Below are 27,244 nucleotides of genomic sequence, written 5' to 3'. Positions count from 1 at the left end.
ATACAGTTTTTTTAAGAGGAAAAAATAATCAGACTGCATGGGTTTCTGAATTTTTTAAGTGCCATCTGCAATCGAGCACAATTAGATAACGATGGGTCCAGGACACAAATTATGGATCTGGATCTGAAATCCTCCAAAATTCAAGGGTGACTGAATCTAGGATTTTGATTTGTGTCCATCTCTAAATCAGATGGACAAGATAATTGCACTATACCTCTTCCCCAGCATTATGCTGCTATAATTTCTTTGTACACTATATCAGAATTGAGTAGTTGGTTCTGTACAGTATCTGGCTATGTTGAACCATTCTGAGTCTTCTGACGTTACTCATCCTGTCTGTGAGATCCTTCTGGCCTCCTGATTCTGCCCACACTTTTCCCCAGAGGAGAGATCACAGAGAAACATCAGTTCCACTCTGCACATATACAACATTAATCACTGCTGACTCGTACTGCTAATGAAGCAGAGTTCGCTCTCCCCCCCTCTCACATTAACCAAGCGTGTATCTTGCTACAGAATAGCAGAGCCAAAGCTAAATCCTAACGGTTAAAAAAATACACTTATTTCCATGGACTGCTTTGCAACAGCCAGAAGCTGAAACAAATGTACAGTGCTTTTAAAAAAGGAAGGAACTCCCCTTTCACATAGACCTCTTCTAAAATGTTATTAGCCAGTGGTAGTGTACTTCTGCTCAGAATATGCTGTATAAAACAGTAAACTATCACCAAGAAGTGGCTTCCACCTACTGGAAAGGGAATCCGTACAGGTACTTCAAGCTTTTTCCATTGCTACTCAGTAGACTAGTTTCCCTTCATCTCATCTGCTCCAATCTAGGATTGGTACTATTTACATGTTTAACATTAACCATGAACTTTATTGGTGCTTTGTTGGACCAAGACCACAGACTCCACTACAGCTCTCTTCCTGACCTGAATGATAAACTCCGGTTCGATCCTCTAGGATGACCCAGGGTATGCCAACACTGCCCACACCTACATTGTTAGTGCTCTAACCTGCAGGGGAGCTTGAACTGCTCAAAACCCTAGTCTTGCACAGTATGACATACTCGTGGATTCAGACCAAGGGAGTTACAGGACATCCTTTGGAATTGAGGCAGACGGTACGTCAATGAGCTAGGGAGATGCTGCAGGAGAAAGGAATAAGGAAGTTGCTGTCTTGTTAAGCCACAGCCTTAGGCTATGGCTTCACAGCAGAGTTAACTCAAGTTCCCTACACTCCAGTTACCTCCTCTCCAGTGAGAGCCACCACACTATAAAACAACACTAAGCTGCACTGATGACTGGATTAACCGCACAAAGCGATTGTGTTAGCACTTAACGAGTGGCTCTAACTCAAGGTATAGCTTACGCCCGTAATGGACCAGCCAACCTGAGATAAAAGAACCACTGCTTCAGCTACGGGGTTTTGTGTCTGGACGGGTCTCGAGTTAGAGGCAACAATCGCGTTATAACTTGAGTTAACTCTGCAGCGAAGATACGCACTTAGCCTAGCAAATGCATCCGGCCGCCTGAAAAGACTGGGACCAGCAGAGTCACAGCATCTCACGATTTTTCATGACTGTTGCCCGTGCAGGTGGTTCGCTGTACATGGACTATTATACAGATGCCATATAGCCAGCACCATTACATCTGTCTTCCCAAGGCCAGGAGGACGGATTATGGCGGTAATTACATAAGTCCTCTCCTCAAGGTCATCTGTACTTGTGCAAACCTGCTTCTGAAACAAGCAGTTGTGAAGAATCAGATCTTCCATTTTCTAAAAACACAATTAAGGCCTCGCTATAAACCTGCCGCGAAGGCTTGGGATTTACAAACATTAGAAGTCAATATTGCTTATTTATTTTGGATAATTAATTACCATAGAAATTGCTGACATCATCTTTCAACGGAAAAATTGGTTTTAATGAACCCTCATAAAACCTGCTATCGATGGCAGCTTCATAAAGCTCCATATTGAGTTCAGCTAACGGCTATAGCTTTTATCAATACTGTCAACAATTAATATTGACTAATAAAGGTATCCTGTAAACTGAGTCCTTGCATTATGTTGCACTACCATTAACAACATTTCATGTCTCCTGAAACATTTCTCCTAGAACTATAGTTTCTCAAAGTAGCCTGCTTGATAACGTAGGCTATATAAGCCCATATTAATAATGCCCAGTTGCCAAAGAAGAAAAGCCAACAACTTTCATATTTTCTAGCATAAACTTTTAAAGTGGCCTCAAGCAGACTTCCATCTCTGCAACTGCAGCTTTAGAGATACAAGTCATTTGCTTGTGAAAATGTTGCACTTTCATTTGAACAAACAGGCGACAGAATGTATATCCACAAAACCCAGTTGTGTTCATTTTGGGCCCACAGATAGTATGGTAATGAGGGTGGCATGGTAGATATGTAGACAGACATATGGGACTGTAAATCCTATTAATTTGTGCACCAGTGTGAATGTGTAACAATTTCACATGCAACTCTTTTGCATATGCACAGCTGCATTTGCACCAATAGAGACCACATTGTGGAAGCCAGAACCAATTTTTTAAATATGTTTTGCTGAAAAACACTCTAAGAGGCTAATGTAGTTCCTCTGCTCTTTCTGTGAAAAAATCTAAAACTCAATGGGGCTTGCTTTTCTTAGTGCGCATGACTAAAAGAGAAATCTGAAGGACAGGATCATAACTGTTCAGATACCATGGCGACGGACGCAGTATAAGGACGTAAATACCTTGAATGTGGTATACGAGAGAATGGAATAAGGGTGCAAGGGTTTGGTTTGATTTATTTAAAAAGACCTAATAGGGTGTCCAAAGTCAAGATCTCACAATTCACCCAATAGTTCCACAGGTCAGTTAGCAAAATACTAAACAACACAGCACAAAGCTCGAACAAAAACTGTAGATTTTGCTACTACACTGAAAAGCTTACCTGCCCTCATGGGCATGACCCTGCTGAGAATGTATCACTTAAGGAGTAAAAAGTTACCATAAAGATAATTTAAAAAATTATCAAGCCATTCCTATATCCCATTAGCAGAGGATTGTTTATCTTTAACCTTGTCTAACATATAATATTATCACTTGACAAAAAGCTTAATAGGCCTCAACTGTAATTCAGTTGGAATGACACAGAAAATCATGTGGGTGGCTTATGCCTTACGATGTCATGGATTCTCAAGTAAAAAAAAAAAAATCATTATTTGTCACTACAGGACTGTATCAAGAAGCACAAAGAGAACAAACAATACAGTCACTTCATGTCAGCCTTTTTTTCTGAGCCCAAGCTTTGGAATGGCCAGCATACAGCAGCTGTATTAAGATGCAGCAATTATATTAAAGGTGCAAAAGCACAGGGCTGTGTGAACACCAGGGTCAAACCATAACTATATAAAAATTCTCTCTCCTTCCCACACTGACTAGCAGAACTGCTGACCAAAAAGCTCCTGCTCCAGCCAAGCCAGCCACATGCATGCAGGAGTTTCTGCAGCTGGGGAGACAAGGCTACAAAGATTAAAAAAAAAATCATGACCTTCAGCTTTGAGTTCCCACAAAGGAAAGGTCTCTAAAAATATTTCACAGTTGCTTCCATCAGAAAGCAGCCAGCCTATTTACATAAACCACACAGCTACTGTCAAAGGAACAGACAGGAAGGGAGGAAAACTATCTGCCCAAAAAATCTGTGCAAGAGATAAGCATGGAGGGAGAGGAGATTTAAATGCTTTTTCTCTGAAGTGCTCCTATGAAGAGCAGATAGGGTATTGCACAGCCACTTAATGATCTCCAGTTCAGTGATGAATAAGTAAGAGCCTCTCTAGCAGTTCATTAATGAATATTTTGAACTGCAGTACAAAAGGCCACACCATGGAATGATTAAGAGCATTTTCCTCCCTTCTCTTAGTTGGGTCAAAAATCAAGGAAGATTAAAACTGGACGATAAAGAGAGGCATTTTTGAAGGCCTAACTGGAGTTGTCACTTACCAGTTTCAGTGTTTTCATGTTCCGTATCGGTGAGGGTGAGGTTGGAGTTGGCTCGGCTCGAGAGACAGGAGCTGCGGCCCGACTTGGTATTGCGTCCCCAGAGTCTCACCGGGTGCTCCGGCGATATGACGGCATCTGCCTCGGTGTCAGCGTCTGAGCCGGCGCTAATGGAGTAGCCGCAGTGAGGCAGCCCTATATCAGTCCTGTACAACGTCCCGTGTGTGGGCGTCACGTCATCAAGGCCCAGCTCTCGTAAGGAGAAGTTGGCTCCTAGGAGAGAGTACAGCATTGTGGCTTTCAATCAAACACGACTATTTTTTCCGTCCAGCATTTGAATAAGTGGATAAGCAGGTGGTATAGGTTTTTAAGAGCAGATTAGACAAACCTCTGTCAGGGATGGTCTAGATAATACCCAGTCCTACCTCAGCACAAGGCGCTAGACTAGACGACCTACTGAGGTCCCTTCCATGCCTACATTTCTGTGATTCTACAGTCAAGTACAAGAGCAGAAGACAGCAACTCCTGAGTTCTAATCCCTCACCTGACAGTGACTTGCTACGTGGGCCTTTGTTGGGCAAGAGATTTAGGCCCAAATGTTCAAAACTGGCTTCTGACTTTGAATGCCTGAGCTGAGGCACTATGGGCTTGATTTTCAGAGGTGGTGAGCAGCTGCAGCTCCCACTGCAAACTAGGCCCTAGGTGTCTCAAGTCAGCCAGTCAGACATTTGAAGAATGCTGATGATGTGCCTTACCGCCCGCTTCAGATATTGTGAGGATTCAATGATGCGTTTGAACACCACTATGAGTATGAAAAACACTATGTCGATGATAACTATGAGCAGTGCTACTCAACAACTGATGAGACACCTGTTATTAGCCCTGACCTACGACTCTGTGCACTGTGGTATAATGACTAGTGAATTTTCAGTGCTAGTGAGCAAAACACAGCTTCACCATTTCTTCTGTAATTTACTACAAAAAGTTATGATAAATACAACAGCTGTTTTTCACACTCTTTCTTTTGAGGACTATCATGGCACTGGCATTTCTTGTAACTGATTTATTTAATCTTTCGTGTATTTAAATCTTTACTAACTCACTCATAAATAGCTGGTTTGTCATTTACTTTTAATAATAAATGGCAACTGTTTCACCCTTCCCAGAGAAGTGCTGGGTAACGTTTGCTTCCTTGCTGTACTACAGCCCTCCTGTGTGACATCAGACAAGTCACTTGGCCTCTCTGTGCCTTGGTTTTCTCATCTGCAAAATGGGAAAAATGCTCACCACAGTAGTGAAAAGTATTGCTAAATAAGTAGTGTTCACATCCCTCATGCATCAGGATGCCTCATCATCAGTGAGTGAGCCAGCAAATGAGCAAAGTAACCAAACGCAAGGAGCAGTAGCTGTTTAGCAGCACACAGCAAAACTACACAAAAATCTCACCAAGCATTTATACCGTGCCTTACAATGTACTTTACAAATATCAGTTATTTAACCCTAGTGAGGTAGCTGAGTATTATTATCCCATTTTACAGATACGGAAAACAACAGAGAAGTTAGGTGACTTTCCCAAGGTGACATAGTGATAAAATTCCTGTCTCTTTGTCCCCTCCTTTGACCAGTAGACAATTTAAAAGTTTAAACGTAATGGGAGGAATGGGGGGAGGGGACTTTTAAGACAGACAGAATATAATAACTCCAAGCAGATTTTGACCAGAACAGGCCTGCTCTTGGGGGAAGTAATATGAGACTTTTAGTGATCGGCAAAGGTTAGGCTTTCATTTTCCATACCAACACATAGGGGGCAATTCCAGTACTGTCAAATATTAATGGCGCACTGATTCAGCGCTGACGCAGAGGTGAGAGTGCCTCCTCTGGAATCACTGCAAATACATCTTGTGATCCATTGTGGGATCTGGGTTTCCTTTGGAGGTCTCACATCCAAAAGCTAACCACTCACAACGCAGCTTAGCTTATTTCACTCTGACATAATTAAGGCAGAGGTTATTCCACTGCAAATAGATCCAGTTGTTTTGCTGGCTAAAAATATAACCTGAAAATGACTCCTGAGTTCATGTCTAGTTACCTGCAGAGCTTCATAATCAGCCCACGACAGGGTGAATGGGGATTCAGTTATTAGCACTCTGTTCAGAAAGTTGTGCTGAAAAGCTGGGGAGAGCAATTAGTGGAGCAATTACTGGCTCCCTTCTAATCCACATTTATTTATTAATGTACATTCTCTTTTTTCAGCATTCATTGTCTTTAAAAGCCTTTGGCATCCTGTGAATAGCTTTATCTGCATTGTGTATTTACCTGACATAATGCACCCCTGCCTCTGCCCTACCGTATGCCACAATCTGATGGATTCATGAAATGTTTTGGACCAGTTGGGGGCATCAGTCCCTGTGTCTTGGCCAAACTCCAACTTGGGTAATTATATTCCGTCTAACTAACCGCCCTTGTACTTTCACTTGGATACTGCAGTCTTCATGTCCTGTTGCTATGCCCTGTGATACAGCTCCCATGTTTCACCTCAGAGGCGGCAGAAACTTCAGTGGCAGGCAAAGTGATTCTTATAGTTGTAGAGCCCAGTCCGGATCCCTCTACTTAGCCAGACTCTTGGGATGCATCTGTCACGCTGTCTGACGTGGCTCATGACCGTGAATGCCTACTGTGATGCTGGCTGGATTGGGAGGGGGGGGCATTTGTGATATTATTTAACATCAATATGTCAAAATCATAATAATAATTCATATGAAATATGCCATGTCAGGTACGGTTAGAAAGGCTGTAATGTGCTAAGTAAGATGATAATGTTTATGTTCATGTGTTATATGTGTAACGGAAGTTATGGATATGTTTGTATCTGTATTTCAACTTGTGCTGTGTTTCTGGGTGAAACCCCAGACAGGATGGCTGCAGCACTAGCCTGCTCAATGGCCCATTAAAGAAATTCACAGGTACAATGGGCCCAGGGGGAGAAGCCAGGGATATACCTGATGAGTCACCAGGACTTACTCATGTGAACCTGGACTCCATCTTATTCCTCTAAATTTCCACAAGCAAAGGCCAAAGGACATAAAAGGCAGCTGCATCACATCCATTTTGTCTTCAGTCATCAGTCTTCAGTTTTCACCTTCCTCTGGATCAACTCATCTACAACTGAACTGAACTGAAGCTGTGAAACAAAGGACTGAGACCCATCCAGATACTGGATTTACACCAGAGGGACCATACAAACCTGCAAACTTCACAATTCTATTAGAAACCTGATGTAAATGGACTTTCCAATCAATTGTATGTGTCTGATTGCTTTAATCATTTAACACTTCTCTTATAGTTTGTTTCTTTCCTTTTATAATAAACCTTTAGTTTTATTTACTAAAGGATTGGCTGGCAGCGTGGTATTTGGGGTAATATCTAAACTTATATTGATCTGGTAATGTGGCTGACCCTCTGGGGTCAAGAGAAACCTTTTTGGTAAAGAGCATAGAGTTTTAAATAACTGATCTCTTTACTGGACCTAGTGACTGACTGGGAGCCAGAGACTGAAATGCAGTAAAGGGGGCTGTGTATATTTTTATTTTAGCTTCTTGATAACCAGTGTGGAAAAACAGAAGTATTGTTTGTGGCTGGTTGGGAAGTCTGACTTCAGTGTCACCCACCAGTGTTGGGAGAATCTGCTCTCCTTTTGCAGCCTGCCCTGACCTTGGCATTTTCAGATGGCTACCCTAGGCATGGATGGGTCACAACCTACCTCAGGGCAGACTGTCAGAAAACAGGGCAGACACCCCAAACTGGTGGTGTAATCTATAATTAGATTTCACCAAGCCAGTGACAAATGTGAACTGTTGGATCACTATGCCAGTCTTACCAGCCCTTAGACTCTCCAGCCTATTTTGCCTCCCAGACAAACTGAACTTGTGATAATGGTCACATAAACATAAAAGTCACACCACATCAGGTTGCTCCCAGTCCACTTACCCCAGTTCAACCTGCAGTCTAGATCTAACCCCAAAGACAACACTGGCAACCAATTCTACAATAAACTAACTAAAGCTTTATGAGCTAAGAAAAAAGAATGAGAGCTATTAAGAGGTCAAAGCAGGTAAAATATATGCACAGGTGAGTCAGTTTAATTCCAAATGGTGGCAGTGATGTAATAAACTGCCAGTTTCCCAAAAGTCTTTTTGGAGTACCCAGATTGTCTCTGAGAATCTCTGCTTTGCATCTGGTACACTTCTCTGTAAAAGTTCAAATGGTCTAGAGACACAGGATCTTTCCTGGAATCCATACTTATAACTTTTTCTCCCAGACAACTAGCTAACAGTGTCACTCTCCACCTGGGCTTTTCCTATGAGGAGGAGGAGTGAGGAATGCATTTTGAATCTTTGACCTCCGGTCATCACACTCAATGACCACTTGCTTTGAAATTAGCACTTTTCTGTTGAAGTTTTTAATTTGCTTCTTTCTCATTTGATGGGTTTAGTTACAGGGGTGTATACAATGGAAATGTTTGCTACTACCTTATAATGGGATACTGATAAGTGAAAACAATGCAAGTAACATCCCACTAGTTTTCATGATGTTTAAACACCAAATACACTCATATATTTAACAATCACTTTGATCTATACTAATAGATAAGTTAATTGACATGGGGTTCTGGCATGAGCTGGTAGCTGGTCTGCCAGCATCACAACATCTACGCTGCAAAACAACCCCAAAAAACCCTGCAGCAGAGACACTCAAACCATGGGTCATGGGGGCCTGGGTTTTGAGACACTCATCTTCGCCAAGTTTCAGAGAAAAGGCTCCAGCCCAAGTGGGAATGTTTACACTAGTGGTTTTCAACTTTTCCAGACTACTGTATCCCTTTCAGGAGTCTGATTTGTCTTGCGTACCCCAAGTTTCATCTCACTTAAAAACTACTTGCTTACAAAATCAGACATGAAAATACTAAAGCGTCCAGCACACTAGTATTGAAAAATTGCTTACTGTCTCACTTTTACCATATAATTCTTAAATAAATTGATTGCAATATAAACATTGTACATACATGTCAGTGTGATACTTGAGTCTGGGTTTCACTTGTGAGCCTTGTCTGAAGCCCCAGCCCCAGGCAGAGGGACCAAAGCATGTAACTCAGCTTCATGGGGCCCCCTGTGGTGCGGGGCTCAGGGCAATTGCCTGCTTGTCACCCCCGAATGCTGGCCCTGCACTTGCAACCCCCCTAAACCCATCCCATGACCCTCCAGGTGGTGCAACCCTAGATTGAGAAACACTGAGTTGAGTACTCCTAGGAAAACCTCTGTGTACCTTGAGGGGTACGCGTACCCTGATTGAGAACGACTGGTCTACACTGCTATTTTTAACCCCAAAGTGCAAGTCCTGCAAGCCCCAGTCAGTTGACCCAGGCTTTGAGATGTGCTGCTGGGTTCATCTGGTTTTTTGCAGCATAGATGTATCCTTAATCACTTCAAACTCTCATTGGATGCAGTTTGTACACTAAACTAGAAAAGCACTATGAGAAGTGCTGTAATAAATTTAAGATGGCTCTAATTATTACATCCACCAAAATTGACTGGGGCAGAAAGACCTCTCATTATTTTTTAGTATCAAAATGGGCTAAGACCAAAACCCCATAACGAAACTCAGGATGCAGATCCCAGTCCAGGTGGCAGTTCCCAGCTCATTCTTGTTTCTACAATTATTTGAATTTGAACCCATTAACCTGGGGACAGTTGTGGCTCGATCTCAACTGTGAACCATTATGTTCAGGTGCATTTGGTTCTGCTCATCGGAGAGATACCAAGTTCCACTCTTGGCCTTGCTGTTGGATTCAGGGCTCAGTTTTGCACCCATCCCTACTCCAAAGCCATGTTAAAGCTTGTGATTTCCCTCAATTTTCCAACTGTTGATGTTATGCAAAATTGGCCAACGCAGAAAACAACACTATTCTAAATTATATTCTGGATTTTGTGGATTACAGCTGCAGGAGAGCTGACCCAGCACAAGGTCACTTCTCCTCACAGGTAATCTTTCCTGCAATAACCTCTGTACAGTGAATTATCCACTAACGACAGGCAGCTGGCATTTTGTTTTTTCTCTGAATAGGGAAACATCTGCTTAATTCAATTAGCTATGGAGCTCCCAGTGGAAAGAGGGAAGGGAAGAGGATGCATGGAAGGAGATAGAGTGATAGACCAGTGGACTTGACACCAGCTCCAAATAAAAGCAGAGAAGAAACTCTTCAATGTGAGAAGAAAATAACTGTGGGTCAGCTGGTTGAGGCACTACGGTCTGGAATGCTCAGAGTACATAAACTGTTCTTGAACTTTACACCTGTGTAATTAACTTAAATAGATTAAGCTTTCTGACAGAGGTGAGAGGCAGGGATACTTGTGGCTCATCTGCTCCACCAAACCTTCGGAGCCAGCTAAGAGAGCACAGAGCAAGCCTGTGATAAATTAATCCAGATAACACTGCTGTGTTCTCATACCAAATAACATGCACTCCTGTACCACAGCCTCACGCAGCAAGTGAACTTGAACTGATTGCTTAAACAGAGGTAACTGCATCCTCGTCTCCACCCCACCAGTTCTATCTTTGGTCCAGACCCCAGAGTGATGATTAGGCCTACACTCTATGGGTCACCAGACAGTTTAGGCTTTTGTTTTTGCCTCCACATTGCAGATTTTAGTCCCACCGATCAACGATCAGAAGTCCTCTTCCCTCCTGTAACAATCCACTCTCAACAACCTCAAAACACGTCAATGAGCAGTTTGAGTGATGTTCCCCAGCAACAGCAACTCATAAATTATGAAAAATGACTGCTGCAATTAACTGAAAATCAAATTTATTTGCAATAAAGAGCATGAGACACATCGATTTTCATACTCTATGCTCAGTGTAGCCTTTTAAGCTGGGAGAACTCAAGTCAATAAAAGGAAGATAATAAATATCTGAAACTTTTTAATTCAGGTCTGGTCTATTTTTTTCTATGCTGACTTGTACCGTTTGCTTTCTTGGCACACTCACCCTGGCTAAAACCATTTAAATGCTGACTTGTTTATTTACTGAATTTATTCAGTCAATTTGAAATGTTTCCCTCCTTTCTAACTCCCAGTTCAACTCTAGAAAAAATTCATTTGGTCTTGTTTGTATCAAGCAAAAGTATCATAAGCTAATAGAGCCAGGTCTTCAGCTAGTACATATCAGTGTAAGCTCCACCAAAGTCAACAGAGGTACACTGGTGTAACCAACTGAGAATCTGGCCCATAAAATCTATGGCCAATCACAGATCTAAGGAGATAGGAAATTTCGAGCACGGAGGAGAAGAAAGAAAATTATAAAATGACAAAATCTGTCGGTACAGTGCGGTCTAATGGTTAGAGAAGGCAACTAGGCGTCTGGAGTCCTGGAATCTGTTCCTGGCTCTGTAACCTTAAGCAAGTCACTTAACTTCATTTTGACTCAGTTTAGCTAACTATAATAATTCACAGCTACCCAGCCGGGAGAATATATTGGAGGGAGCAATTTTACTCTACCTGTGGAACAGGCTTGATAATCTAACAGGTCTTTTTTTTTGGTCTGTAACTTCACAGGTACCTTAGAGACTGAGAAGTGTTTTTGAGATCCGAGGTTGGAGGACGCTATATAATTGCAAACAATTATTCAATTTGTTATTGCCCCTCACAATTTCTCTGAAAAACAAAGAGCGTGACTCTGGGCACATGGCTGATTCTGCAACTAGCTTGCCTTGTGTACGTGCATAAAATACTAGACTTGCATGCAATACTGTGATAGTGCCACACGCAAGTTAGATGTGCACAGTTGTGTGCATCCACCTTTGAGAATCTGACCCTATAAGTAGTGCAGGGTATACTAACAGCAGCCTATGTCAGTCTTTCTGTTCATCATTTGAACTACTGCATGTTCCATTTGCTTTGGTTGCCCATTTCACATGTTCCTGGATTGACAGGAAACCCTGTTTCTTCCAACTTAAGACACTGTCTGTGCTCCACTGTTCACGGTGTAGTTTCTGTGTGCAACCTATGCTCACACAGTGTGGCTCTGTGTCTCCGTCTATTGGCTAGAGCATCTACAGATGTTTATGACTCTGCTACTGCTTCCATGCTACTGAACCTGGTCTTTCAGTTCAGGGCATAGATGCTCAAGCTCAAGAGGTCCGAGGTTCAATCACTGCTGACAAACTGTCCAGGGACTCCATTACATATTGTGACACACACGGCACCCCCTGTACACTCTTATGGTGTGATTTGTGCATCATTTATGTTCACCCTTAGAGTGTAACTGTATTGTTTAATGCAAAGTATGTTATATAAGGTCTTTTTGGAACGCTCATCATATACTGAACATTATTGTTATAGGAATATGTTTCTTCCAATGTCATATGTGTGCTTATGAGGCTCTTCTATGTCATATTCCCAAATGTGCGTCTCACGTTGCTTCAGGGAGATCCAGGTAAACACTGAGGGCAGAGAAGGTCCTTCACGCCTCACTAAGGCATGCATAAAACAACCCAGGAACAATGGACTGGCCTAAGCATCTGATAAGGTAATGCCCATTTGACTGAAGCGGAGGAAACCATGCTGAACATTGCTGGTCACCTGACCCCAGGGGGTGGCGGAGAAACACATTAAAGGAGGAGACATTTTGGTATCTCAAGCTCTCTCTTGCAATCCATCTATAAGACAACATCAAGACTGTCCACAGGGGGGAAGCCTAGTTGGGGGCTGACCAATCAACCTGTGGTGAGAACCATCCAAAGACTGTAAGGCTACTAAAGTGTTACGTTTAGTTTAGAACGTGATTTGCCTTTTATTTACTTTTGATCCAATCTGATTTATAATCCTCTGGTCTATAATCATTTAAAATCTTTATGTACTTAATAAACTTGTTTGTTTGTTTTATCTAAAGCAGTGCATGTGGTTTGCGTGTGTGTAGAGACTTCATTTAAAGGGACAGCGCTGGTGCGTATCAATTTCTTTGATAAATTGATGGACATAAGTTTGCAGAGTCCAGTGAGCAGCACCGAACTCTGTAAGGCAGCAGTTTCTAGGGTTGCATCTGGGACTTCTGGTGTTTACTGGATAATCCTACGAGTGGCTGGCCAGAAGCACTCACTCACTAAGGCAGGGGTCGGCAACCTGCGGCACGCGTGCCAAAGATGGCACGCACGCCAACGATGGCACGCACGCCAACTCTGAGCGGCACGCAGCACCCTGGCCGGAGCCGTGCCGCTCCCGGCCCCAAGCAGCACCGCAGTTCCCCCACAACTGATGTAGCCCCACCCCTTCTCCATATGGGCTGAACCGTGTCCCTAGCTGGGAGTGGTGTGGCCCCTGCAGGAACGGGCCTGCAGACCCGCTGCTGCCACTGCTGCCAGGAACGGGGCCACCCGCTCCACTGCCAGCGGGAACAGGGCCACAGACCCCCCCCCCGCCACCACCACTGCTGCCGGGAACAGGCCTGCAGAGCCCCCCTTGTGCCACTCCGGCACTGGGAGTGGGGCAGAGGGAAGATTTGGCATTGCCCTTGTTGAAGGTTGCTGCCGCCTGCACTAAGATAAGAGCCGCTTGCTTGCAGAAGGCTGTGCATGGGCTGACCCAGGAAGGGGAGTTAACATAGTATAGCAAGTGCAAGACAGGCTCTAGGAATGGGGGATTGGGGTGACGCAGTTATACTCCAGTCCAGACTGCAGAGGGGAACATCACACAAATGCACACCATGGGCAGAGGCTTTTCTTCTAACAAAGGCATGCTGATCTTCCTCTAGTGTTTTCTCCCAGTGCTCTGTGCAATATCTTAAAGACATTCCTCTTTCTGAGTCTCAGAACCCTTCATAGCGTTGAGTTATTCCCCCAGCTACCTCTGGATTAATTCACACTGAGTACAGCAGCACCGGATGAAATGCACTTACCTGTTCGGCAGAATTCATCAGCCTCCTGGTGTACCATGTCTTTGACCCGATTACTGTAGGTCAGCCTGGAGTCTTGATCGTAAGCCTTCAGCGTCTCACTGGAGCTGTAGGATTTTTGGGGTATTTTGCTGTCTTCGCTCTCTGCCGAGGAGCTGGTGTAGCGGCGCTCGGTGTCACGGCGCCTGGTGAGAGATCGGTACGGTTTTCTTTCTTTCACATCCATGGCACTCTTGTCTGACTCTTCAACATTAAAATGACGGTGTCTGTGTGGTGATCAGATTGGAATAATCTGAAAGAGAGGATAAAAGAGATCTGCCCTGAGTTCATTCCATTAGACAGCTGACGGTTGAGTTTTTTCATTTAGGCTTTTTCTTCAATCTTATAACATACAGAAGAAAGGGTATCTAATGGACTACAGGGAACACACTTATAACAATGACCGATAAAGGGAAAGTATCAATTATCTGTGTCCCAAACCGTTCCTTACGCCTCTCATTTGCAACTGCAACTGCTAAAAGAACTGCTGCTGCTAGGCACAGGAATAAAATACATAAAATAATACTTAAAAACAAAAAAGAAAAACCAACGATTTGTTCCCAGCATTAGTGTGTTTGAAAGGTGAATGTGGCTGTGATTTTCAAAAGCAAGTAGCAATTTTGGGTGCCTCGTTTTTAGGGCAAACCACTTCTAAGCACCTTACAGGAGTCTGATTTTCAGAAAGCACTGAGCATTTAAGCTCTGAAAATAAGCTTCCTGCACATTGCCCTGCTAGTGCAAGCTTCCTGCTGTACCTGCTCTGTGGACATTGGAATTCAGAATCTAGGCTGACAGTTTGGCCCACGTTCCCAGCTCTCAGTTTACCAATAAATAAATAAAAATGAAACGAGGTATATTTTGTTGGCATCTAGGTAACACTCCTCCCCCCGTCCTTCTTCAGGTCTGTTCTATAAGTCCAGACCTTATTGTAATTAATAGATCTGCTCTGCAAACTGAAACTTTACTCCTGAGCAGCCTCACGATAGTTCCCTTTTTAAGTAATCATTTCTCCCCTTGCTAGTTTTGGGCACCTAAAAAAAGGGAGGCACTCAAATTACTCGTCACTTTTGAAAATGTGGACCTGTATTTTTAAGGGGGTCTTTATGAAGCATTTTAGATTAAAGAGACTGAACATGAGAGAAAAAGGGGCAAGAATGTGCCCGAGAAAAAAAGCAACTAGAGAGCTGGTGAGTGGAAGAATGAAGTGTGAGTTTTAGAAGGAACCCAGAACAAGACGTCTGCAGAGGCAGGTGCTCCTCCTCACTCCATCATTTTAAATGTTGTTTAAACTCCGAGTGGAGTGGAGAAGCTGCAGATAAGAGATGGCATTTTGCGTCATAACTGCGTAAGTGTGGATTTTGCCCCTGTGGGAATGAGCCAGATAGAATATATATGCACAACCATAGATCATCAAGTGAAGTGAGTAGGCCCCTTCTAGGCAGAGGGAGCCCAGCTGGGAGAGGGACACGACTGAGCGACAGGGAAGGGCAAGAGCAGTGAGTGACGGGGGATAGAGGGGAGAGGAGCGAGTGGGGGCGGAGCCTCGGTGGAGGCGGAGCATGGGGCGGGGTCTTGGAGGGGGAGGCAGAGCAGGGGGAGGTTCTGGTGTTCCTGCAGAGGCGTTTTTAGTTTCGCTTTGTCCCAGATCCCAAGTGGGGCTGGCTCAGTTGATGCTGTGAGCCCAGCTGGGTGTGTGTGTGTGAGTGTGAGTGTGTGTGTGAGTGTGTGTGAGTGAGTGTGACAGAGGAGGAGGAGAGGAGAGAGCAGCGAGCGATGGGAGGGGGGGCAGGAGAGAAGCGAGCGGGGTTGGAACCTCGGGGGGAGGCAGAGCAGCGGGAGGTTCAGGTTTTGAGACGTTGGAAATTGGCTACCCTAAAAACACACGGAGGCACGCTCACATATACAGGACAAACCAGTATGAGACATAAACACTTGTTAACATTTTTTTGTCAAAATACTTAATACTTGAAGTAGCTCAGTTCTAGATAGGCACAGGCTTGTTATGACTTTTATTAAAACACCTTCAAAACAGGCCCCTCCACTATAGCAGTGCTAGTGGGAGACATTATAATGAACATGGAAATCATGGCTTACGGTCCCATGGGGACACAAAACGCTCAAGGAAAGCAGTTACTATATTGTATAAAAAAAGGGATAGGGGGCAGACTGCTTCTGTCTAATCAAGAGTGTTACAACAATGCCTTCCAAGGGCCAGTTATTTAAAAGCCTTTTACAGGGTCACACATGCCAAGAAAGCTCTTCTGCACAGTCAGAATCCACAAGGTGCAAACAGGGTCTGTAATTACCATCACTAACCATGAAATAGGAAACGCGGGTGGGGGGGGGAACACCAGGAAATGGAGTGAATTCCCAGCAGATGAGTTTTATATGCTTTTTTAACAGAAAACTGTTGAAAAAAACTTAAGCTTCTCATACAGTACATCAAAATAACCCCATACATTTGCAAACTTCACACATGCATTCCTCAGTAACACCGTGCTGGGATTCCCAGTGCATACAGATCTTTATAGATTTAACTTTCCTCAGCTTGCTCTCTCGCTCTGCTCTTGTAAGTTGATGCTTTTCAAATATAAAGTAACCCCCCGAAAAAGATCAGAACCAGGTTCTATTTTTTTAAAGGAGGAACTGTTGTATAAATGACCTACATGAATTTCCAGCACTTTGAATGTGCCATTACAATTATTTCATTTTTATATTTGGGGCCAAATTCCCAGCTGATGTAGCTACACTGTTTTCAATGGAGTTATGTCAGCAGGGAATTTGGCTCTTGGCGTTTGGCCCTTCGCAAAACTTGGCATTTCTCTGCTACATTATTACTTTTTATCTATTACTCTTCATGTCTTGCTTCACCGTGGCTGAAATCCAATGCCATCTTCACATCCCAGTTTCTGCAGGCAGGCTTCTCAAGGCCCTTGCACTCTACTTCTCCAGCACATACAAATCGAAAAGAACCATCACGTCAGCTACATACTCACCCACTATGTCATTGCAGTATCCAAGCCAAAATTGTTCTTCATGCCTTTGAAAGCCTCCACAACTTGCCAACCCTGCATCACCAACATGGTGTCTCTCTCTTTCTCACTCATTCCTGGAGCGCAGCTAGGACTGACTTCCTTTCTATTTTGCCACACAATCTCTCCCTTCCAGGCACAAGAGAGTTCTCTCTGCACCTCAGTGCATTCTGGAAGAGCCTTCCTTGCTCTGTGATCTTGTGGTTCAGTTCCAGTTAAGTTCTCACACTGTATTCGCCTCCACGCAATCTCTTTTCCAATCTAATCTGAAAACATCTCTCTTTTCCCTTTTGCCATGCCAATGAATAGACATTCCTACTCTTTCTTTTTCAACTTTGAGGGTAATAGAACCCTGCACAGCCGTCTAACCGTGTACACAGTTTACATACAAATCAACAGCCTGATCACACAACTACTTACTCACCCAGAGTCCATTCAGGGCTACTTATGTGCATAAGGGCTGCAGGGTTGACCCCTTGTGGCAGAGCGCTGGGTAACAGCACCTATTGGGAAGCTGGGGATGGGCGGGTTTGCTAAAGGATCCTCCCCCCAGCCTAAGGGGAGGAGCCAGCAGACCCAGATCCTAAGCAAGTCCAGGGGACAACTAATGAGAAAATAGGGACAGGTGTGGGAGTCGCAGGGTCAAAATCAGGGAGCATGAAAGGGACCCTAAGCAGAGAACCCCGGACAGCACCCACTGCTCCTCTAAGGTGTCCAGGGAGCCAGTGGACACGGCCCAGAGGAACTCTGCCCGGATGCGTGATTGAAGGGAGAAGTGGAAGTTGCAGAGCACCTCCTAGTCCAGCATCTTCCTCCTGGTAGAATAGATGCCCACCTTGGCCAGCGCTGGGAGGAGATTGACGAGGAGGTCTCGCGACTTCGTGGGGCCATGGATAGGATGTGCGTAAATCAGGATGTGCGGGGAAAAGTGCAGGCAGAACCTAAGGAGAAGCTTCTGGAGGGGCCGGAAAAGGGGCTGCAGCCTGGCCAGCCAGCCCAGGGAGAGCTGGGCGCCAACAGCGGAGCCAGCACTCTTGTCACTGCAGCTCCAATTAAACACTGCAGAACAGACCTTGTTAAGCAGAGCTGTGCCTAATTGGTGGGTGGAAGAGAGCTGAAAGGCTAATTAAGCCATTAGGCAGAGGATAGAAAAAGGCATAGGAAGGAAGTACGTGTAGAGTACAAAGGTGGAGGGAACCAACACTGTAAATAAACGGCACTGGGGGTTTTACCAGCACAAGGTCTCTGAGCTGTTTGTGGACTTGAGCAGAGACAGGAGCAAGTGGGCCCTGCCACACCCATCCATGTTGCATTTCACGGTATCATTTTGCAGAGCTTGGTGTGACTCAGTAATTTATAAGAGAGTTGCTCCACATTTACATTAGTGGAACTGAGAGCAGAATCAAGCTCCCAGTCTTTTTTTTCATTGCTTTTCTGGTCTCATGCACACTTGCAGAGCGAGGAGGGGATTTTGCTGTTGATGGAGTAAATATGTTGTCTTTTTGCAGCTCTTTTAATTTTGTTTGTCTTCTCCTCAGCTCCTAAATAATCTCTTCTATGCTCTGTCCTTTACACCTAACCTCCCCATTCTCTGTGTGGTTGCTTTTTGTTGCTCTATAGAGTTTTGATTAGCCACGTTAACTTGATGCATTCCTTTGTGCTGTGGGAATCACGCTGACCGGATGGCAGAGGGATTGATTTATTTTCTGAGTCACAGCTTAAAAGACAAACTGATATCAATAAATAAAGAAATAAAAACAAGAAATTGTGACACCACAAAGAGAAGCACTAGGAAATGCTTAGTCCTGTTAGCACAGAAGGGTGGGTGGTTACAGGTCACTAATCAAGCAGATTAGCAGAAAGGTGGTAGACAATACCTGTTCTGGAAGGCAATGTGTCATATCATCCAATTTTCTGTCGAAATAGAAGTGTTTAAATGATGGAGATAGCTGTAACAGATACGGCAATTTCCTGCCATATCCTTGAAAAACCTTACTGAATTAAGTTTAAGTATCTTTGCAGTCCACTGTAGTAAATTCAAAGGTTACGTATTATTGTGGGCTGGGATTACATGGAACTTCTCTAAAGGGAAGATGGGATGCAAACCCTGGGAAATGTTATGAACTCCAAAGGACCACACTGAACAGGGTGTCAGACCAGAGTGGATTTTGGGGACAAAGAGTATCAAGCGATCGCCTGGAGAATCTCTAGCGAGAGGTGATTGCAAATTACCACCTCTGGTTATGCAGAAACCCAGACTTCATGGAGTATGAAGATCAAAGGCCCAAGTTGTATAAAAGAAAGAGTGAACTATTCATGGGGGTGCTTGTTCTGACCTAAAGCTAATATGAACTTGTAACCACAGAAAAACCTCTTTGTGGGATTTGAAGGATTGAATCCTACCAGAGCCGTTGTTGGAGTATGTGGAGCTTTTTAGTACATCTCGGCTCTTTTATTGTTTTTAATATTTTCTCTGTAAGCCTTTCACCTTAATAAATGTGCCTGCTTCCAAAGAGCTGTGTGGTAACTTATAACTGCTGGCAATTACACTGTTCACAGCCTCTGTAGAGAAAGAAAAGTGCAGATGCTGGCCTGTTTGGGCAGTCTGGCTTGCAGGGAATATCACAATGCAGGCAGTGAACCGTGCAGCCCGGAAAACCCCCAATCAGGAGGGAGAAAGACATGGGTCTCTACCCAGGAGAGGTGACAGCTGAGAGGCAGGGAGCCTGGCGTTGGTGGACCCTGGAGAGGACATACAGGTGCAGTTGCCCTGCACTGTGACCATATCTTTGTGTTTGCTGTGCAGTTGCAGTAGCAGGTATATAAGAAAGCTGGAAGAGATGGTTCAATGAAATATCTCATCTCCAGGAAGATACAGGCCTGAATCCTGGAGGCTGACGTAACCCATCTTCCTTCGGTGGTAGGTCAAGAAACTTTCATAGAGTTTACTGTGTGGCGATTTTTGAAGTAACATCTTAAAGGATGGTTCTACTTCATAAAGTGGCTGTAAAAAAATGACATCTTCTCCCACAGTTAGTCCTGCTTCTTGTATGTATTTAAAGAAGTAGTTCTCATTTTACTGAGTAGGGATACATTTTTAGTTCTTTTAATTCCTGTTGTCTCTGCAGAGCCAATACAGGTACAGGACAATGAAGTAGAGTCTATTCAGCCTCATGCATCATCAACAGAATTATTAACTAAGGTCTGATTGCAAAATCTTTGTTATTTCCCTATTGTACAGATGGGGAAACTGAGGCACAGAAAGGGGACGTGACTTGCTTAAGGTCACATTAGGTCGGTAGCCGCACTAGGAATGGAATGCTGATCCCTGACGCAGATCCCAGTGGATCTGATCTTTGAAGTGAGCAGATATCAACTAGAAGACAAGAAGGAACAACTGACAATTGGTCACTCACTCCATGGTGGCACTTTTATAAAATCACTCTTCAGAGTGGAAACACTGAGGTCTGTCTGGTCTGTGAGATCGTATGGGAAAACACAGCAGACTATGTATGAGTAAAGCTCTGCCCTGTTAACCTGGCCAGAAGTCAACAGGAGACATTGGGTGCTGCTAACTTTTGAAAAACAGGCAATTTATTTAGTTACCTAAATATGGGCTCAAGTGCCTAACTTTTAGGCATCCATTGTCAAAAATCTTGGCTTGGTATGTAGAGCATCTTTAAAGTATGGGAGATGAAAATGGCCGTATGACAAAAAGACACCATTTGCAAGATGCACTCTGATGTCTCTACGGCACCTCTCAGTCTAAAAGACCACAGAGTCTTTTACAACGATACATGGGCAGCACCAATGAAATGTCATGGTGAAAGGTGGCAACGCTAACCGTGGGGAAAAACCACAATTTTGACCAAACTCACTGAGTCACCGCCTCCGTCTTCCCCAAAGCACCAACAGACCATTAATGCCTACAGAGGGTGGGTCAGATCTTGGTTTCTAACATCGTGTTCAAAAGCATGCAGCCCAGACAGTAAGTCTCATGATGCTGTTTCACAGGTTATCAAACTTTAAGTTTTACGTTTATAACACCCAAGGTTCCTTCCAGCCAGAGGTTCAAATCCCAGCAGACCCTTCACAAAGATAACATAAGCTGCAGGTGTAAACTCCCTTCCAGGCTCCTGGCCAGGATTTTGTAAAAACCACTACATGGAACTCAATGTATCTATATTAGAAGGATAAAGAGCTGAATTAATGCTGCTGGGAGCTGAACCTGTTGCTCCAGGGAAGTTAAAGGTTAAAGGTACCGCTCCTTCACTGGTAACAGACTTGGCCAGATAATTAGAAATTTCAGACTCAGCTGATACGGTTTATGCTCTTGCTAAAAATAAATCTAAAAGTGCAATGAGCTAGAAATCCAGAGACGCCTAAGACACCAGCTAAAGTTTAAAGCGTGTTGGGGAAATGGTGTGCAGGAGACTGGAATGCAATTACCCCAGTTATATCTGGTTTGGGAATCCCACCAGTCTTCTTCAATCTCCCATGTGTCTGCAGAGTCCTCAGCCTGCACCGCTGGAAAATGGATAGGCCCACAAATAAAAAGGTTTTAAACAGACTTAAACTAGCATAATCATTTTAATGTTCTGTTGCTTGGAGCCCTATGCTGTTCACTAAACCCAGAGGTTTCCCAAAGAAGCTAGCATTGCTGGAGACGGTTTTACCTTAATATCTAAATACTACTTATCACTGAGCTGATCAATCTCAGACAATCCTGCATGGAACTGGACTAAATCCCAAAATCACAGTCTTTAAACCAAGTCTGGGTTGTTCAGAACCTCAACATACTAGATATACTGTAAACGCTTCAATTAATGCATGGTGACTGGGTCAGCCTGACAGCTCAGACTGTCACATCACATCGGCACGTACTGCAAGTAGGTCAGGTTCAGAAGCCTGGTAGAGAACACAGCATATTGCAGCCGTGGCACCTGCAGTCTTCATAATAAAATGCATTCCCCCCCCGCCGCCACTGCCCCTCCCGTGGTGTTCATCTAATGAACAGCATGATAATCTCAGAGATGACTGAAGGTAATACCAATCTTGAAAGACACCCCACCCCCCACAATCCAGAAATATCCAAAAGCCTGGTGAGTGGGGAGGTCACCTGTGATGTGGGAGATCCAGGTTCAAGTCTCTGCTCTCCATGAGGCAGACCAACAAATTCACGGTGAGTCTCACGCAGCCCTAACCCCCTGGCCGTTCTGGGATGGGTCTCTCGCCTGTATTTTTTTTAGAGGGAAAAAAAAATTAAAAACCTCAATTTTTCCCAAAACAGAATCAATCTTTTCAGGCCACCCCTAGCTGGGTATAGGCCCTGATCCAACACCCATTGAAGTCAATGGCGAGACTCATTTGACTTTCATGAGCTCTGGATCAGGCCCTTGGTGCTGTCAAGTAACCGCTGATGCATGGACGGGATTCTCGTCATAAAAGGATGGCTTACAATGAGTATGGTGAAAGCCAGAGGACAACCTCAGATCCTCAGTGCCTGCTCATGGATGAGAAAACTCCTGGCACCCAAACAGATAGTTTGGCTGAGAGGGGAAAGGGAAAAACAAATCTATGCTTAGATGCCTCCTCCCTTCAATCCTATCTCCTTACCAGGAAAATAAATAAATAAAAGCAAATGGAAGTAGGAAATAGTTTTAATGACTTCAGAACAGTTCTCCTCTGCAGCCTCTGCCTGGTGATATGTGGTGATTTCTGTGACGTGCTTGATATATCCAGAAGCAACTGAGATGCATTTTGTCCTCCAAATAGGCATGTAAAGTGGAACCCCCAGAGTTAGCTTACTATAAAGAACCAGGAGACTACTGCTCTCTCTTTATGCAGGCATAACTCCTCTTCAGGTATGCAGGACTGGGCATCATTTCATAGAGTCACAGATTCCAAGGCCAGAAGGGACCATTGTGCTCATCTAGTCTGACCTCCCGCATAACGCAGACCACAGAACTTCCCCAACACAATTCCTAGAGCAGACCCGTTAGAAAAACATCCAGTCTGGAATACTGAATTTACATTCAGCCAGTCAAACGGCTGAATGTAATCAACAGCCTTGCTGGAAATTCTAAAGGGGAGACATCCCATGCGATTCAGGAGTGCCTGCAATAGCCGGCCTTTCTCTTCAGAGATCTTAATATCATAAACACACAGACGGGTCTTGAACATTCTCTGTGGACATGAAAGACCTCATGGCACTTTTTGTAAGAGCAGGGCTTTGAGCCTGTGTTAACTTCCAAATTGACTCCATCTTTGTTGTTCAGTAGCTGATTTCTGCTCCCCTCATCTTACAACTCCCTTGCATGTCAATAAGATTGCGTGCATTTGTTTGTAATGGGCTTTGGGATCTTTGAAGATGAAAGGTGCTTATATATATGTCCACCTATCTTACAGTCTTCTGCTAGTATCCAATCATCTGTATATAAAATAGTAATGATATTAATAGTAGTAGAGACTGCTACTAGAAAAGCCAGGGAAAGAAAACTGCTGGGTACCAACATTTTCAAGTGCAGACGTGCGGCTCTACCTAATGATATATCTTTATCTGCTATATTAAGAGTCACTCCAGTATTCAACTCAATATTCAACTCAGTTCATATTTGACTTACAGTTCAGCTACCAGAACACATCTGCTTTGTTCTGTAGACTTGCATACAGCCCAGTAGCTGAATTGCTCATAAGGTGACCCCTTCAAATTCAAATAAAACTAACCTCAAGTAGCAAGTAAAATTCATAATTTCAGAATGGCTTTTTTTTTTTTTTTTTTTTGCCACTGTCAATAATGAGTAATAGTTTATGCCTGTACTGTCCTTCACTTCTGCAGCTAAACGGCAAGAGAGAGGGACATCACAGATTCTATTGAATTCAGAGGTCTATAATGATGCAGTCAGAAAATATTGTCAGAGTCCGATTCAGCCCTTATTTATTATCACTATTACTTGTATTACAGTCCTCCAATAGGCCCCAACAAAGATCAGGGCCACTGCATGGTACAAATTCTCAGCAAAAGACAGCTTCTGCCCCTAAGAATTTACCATCTAAACCAGGGGTGTCAAACATACGGCCTGCGGGCTGGATACGACCCGCAAACCTTTTTGGTCTGGCCCGCGGACGGCTGGATACGGCCCACGATCCTTTTTTTGTTCCTGTCCGTCGGCCAGAAACTGCCCACAAACCATTTTTTTTCTGGCCCCTAACGGTTGCTGCCGCAGGGTAAAACGCCACGAGCTGCTGCCGAAAAGGAGGACGCTGCAAGATTTCTCGGCAGAGGCTAAGACGCCACGAGGGTGTGGCCCAGTTGGAGTACACTTTATTCCAATCTGGCCCGCGATAGGAAGTGACTTTGACACCCCTGATCTAAACAGACAACACAGGCTGAGAAGGAGAAGGAATGTACTGTCACCCACATTTTACAGTTGGGGAATTGTGGCACAGGTAGATAAAGTGATCCCAAAGTCATGGGACAGTCTGTAGCCGGAACTGAACCCCTATCTCATGAGGGCTTAGCCACTAAACCATCCTTTCCTTTTTAAGTCATAGAAATGTAGGGCTGGATGAAACCTCAAGAGATCATCTAGTCTTGCGGAGGTGGAGTAATTATGCTGACAGGAGAGTGCTCTCCCATTGGCATCCAGCATCTTCACCAGATGGGCTACAGTGGCGCAGAAGGAAGTATTTCTTCACACAACGCACAGTCCACCTGTAGAACTCCTTGTCAGAGGATGTTGTGAAGGCCAAGATTATAACAGGGTTCAAAAAAGAACTAGATAAGTTCATGGAGGATAGGTCCATCATTGGCTATTAACCAGGATGGGCAGGGATGCAAAGCCATGCTCTGAAGTGTCCCTAGCCTCTGATTGTTAGAAGCTGGGAATGGCTGACAGGGGATGGATCACTTGATGATTACCTGTTCTGTTCATTCCCTCTGAAGCACCTGGCATTAGCCACTGTCAGAAGACAGGATATTGGGCTAGATGAAACATTGGTCTGGCCCAGTATGGCTGTTCTTAAGCTCTTATGCATTGGTGCAGCTGAACCAATGTAGCGTTTCCAGTGCAGACCTGCTCTGTTTTCTTTTCCCAAGACTAAGCATGTCCAGTTTTTTTAATCTCTCATCAGAGGTCAGGTTTTTTAAACCTTTTACCATTTTTGTTGCTTGCAACCCCTTCCAGCTTTGTGTCATCTCAAATTTTATAAGCACACTCTCCACTCCATTATCCAAGTCATCAATGAAAATATTGACCAGCACACCAGATCTACCCCTGTGGGGCCCCACTGGATATGCCCTCCCAGTTGGATAGCAAACCACTGATAACTACTCTTTGAATATGGTCTTTCAACCAGCTGTGCACCCACCTTATAGTAATTTCATCTAGACCACATCTCCTTAGTTTGCCTACTATCATGTGTCAGAAGTGGCCTCGCTCAAATAGCAGATCCTGAAGTTACTGGATGATCTGCCCCCACCTTCCTTCAGCAGTGGAAGAAGTAAGCCCTTTATTTGTCTCCTGATAAAATCCCCCAAAGAGACAAACTTCAAGCCACGTTTATTAAAATATGAATTATCTGTAAAAAGACTGCAAAAGCCCATGAATTGATTTCTGATTTTCTATGGACTTATTTTAGGACGTCTCTCTGTGATAATCAGAAAGCACTGAAAATGGCTAGGGACTGATTAATCAACACAACCCCTACTGTGTCCAAAGCTTAACTTTCAATTACACTTAAAGCTTATGCAGCAGGCAGTGTATTTTCCTTAGGTAAAGTGCCTATGGAGGGAAAAAAATGCAGAGATAAAAATAGTAAATTAGAAAGAGAATAGTCCTTACTTAAAAAAAAAAAAAAAAAAAGACTCTCTTTGTTATTCCAATTTGGAAGCCATCGACTCCAATGAAGGAATTTAAGCAGATGGAATCCTTTTCACAGCTCTGGTTCTCCATCCGAATTTCCTTCTAATCAATGTTATTCTACGTGCATCAGCTTCTGGCAGGTGGATTTACCAATACTGTCTGATGGCTGGGCTGCAGCAGGATGTTGAAATCTCTGCGGGACAACTCAGCACAGTACAGTCCTGACACACTCAACCATATTCACCAGGGCTGCGGGGCTGGAAAAAGTGATTAGGGAGGGTCTAACAAATTGGTGGAGAGTGATACTCTGGCTCATTTGAAAACATAATTCTTTGCGCTTATGTCAGCCTGGCAAAATTCTCCCCTCCTGCTTGCCCTGGGACAGCAAAATATCATTTGTTCTTTTTTCCCCTCTCCATTACTATCATGGTAAAAGGTGGGAAAGTAGATTTTCTGACTAGCTGGTTAATTTCCCTGGAAGTTTTGCAAAGCTGTTGCACACTGTGCCTGTCATCCAAGGTCTCAAAACAATTTATGAATACATTAATGATAATAGATATTATTATTTTCTCATAAAGCAAAGCACCATGGGGTCACATCACAATAAAGAGGAAACACAAGTGGGAGTCATTGGCCAGCAATCTCCCTCCACGTTTTACAGCCTTGAGAAGCACGCTGTACGGCAGCCACATCGTCAAACCACACTCATCGCAGGCACCCCTCGGTACCTAACACTCATCCCTGCAAAACACACTCTGGAAATCTTCCTCTGCTCATCCAAACCAGATGTCCCACAGACTCAAGTTTACTCTGTCTGACCACCTTGATGTATCAGGTGTCACGCCGGTCATGCTGTAAAGCCTGGCAATTATTTCTTTGTTAATCATGTGCGAGGTATAGCTAACACCAAATCAAACGGGATGATAGACGCACTAACATAGAATCATAGAATATTAGAGTTGGAAGGGACCTCAGAGGTCATCTAGTCCAACCCCCTGCTCAAAGCAGGACTAACCTCAGCTATATCATCCCAGCCAGGGCTTTGTCAAGCCTCAGCTTAAAAACCTCTAAAGATGGAGATTCCACCACCTCCCTAGGTAACCCATTCCAGTGCTTCACCACCCTCCTAGTGAAAAACTTTTTCCTAATGTCCAACCTAGACCTCCCCCACTGCAACTTGAGACCGTTGCTCCTTGTTCTGTCATCTGCCACCACCGAGAACAGCCTAGCCCCATCCTCCCTGGAACCCCCTTTCAGGTAGTTAAAGGCTGCTATCAAATCCCCCCTCATTCTTCTCTTTTGCAAACTAAACAAGCCCAGTTTCCTTAGCCCCTCCTCATAAGTCCTGTGCTCCAGCCCCCCTAATCATTTTT

General features: G+C 44.0%; 1 protein-coding gene across 1 annotated transcript in view; it reads right to left on the bottom strand.

The window, feature by feature from the left end:
* TENM4 (teneurin transmembrane protein 4) overlaps window positions 1-27,244 on the bottom strand; it is a 486,586-nt gene that overhangs the window by 395,298 nt on the left and 64,044 nt on the right. The window contains exons 3-4 of the mRNA XM_067533333.1: window positions 13,940-14,228; window positions 3,995-4,264 (exon numbers count right to left, since the gene is read on the bottom strand). Coding sequence (XP_067389434.1) covers window positions 3,995-4,264; window positions 13,940-14,162 — 493 coding nt within the window. The 5' untranslated portion in view covers window positions 14,163-14,228. The remainder of the gene's footprint in view (window positions 1-3,994; window positions 4,265-13,939; window positions 14,229-27,244) is intronic.

This window comes from Emydura macquarii, unplaced genomic scaffold (genome assembly GCF_026122565.2).
Source record: "Emydura macquarii macquarii isolate MOO-44397 ecotype Brisbane River unplaced genomic scaffold, CSIRO-AGI_Emac_v2 contig_3328, whole genome shotgun sequence".
Taxonomy (NCBI): Eukaryota; Metazoa; Chordata; order Testudines; family Chelidae; genus Emydura; species Emydura macquarii.
Note: the sequence above shows the minus strand (reverse complement) of the source record. Positions and strands in the feature narration are given on the sequence as shown.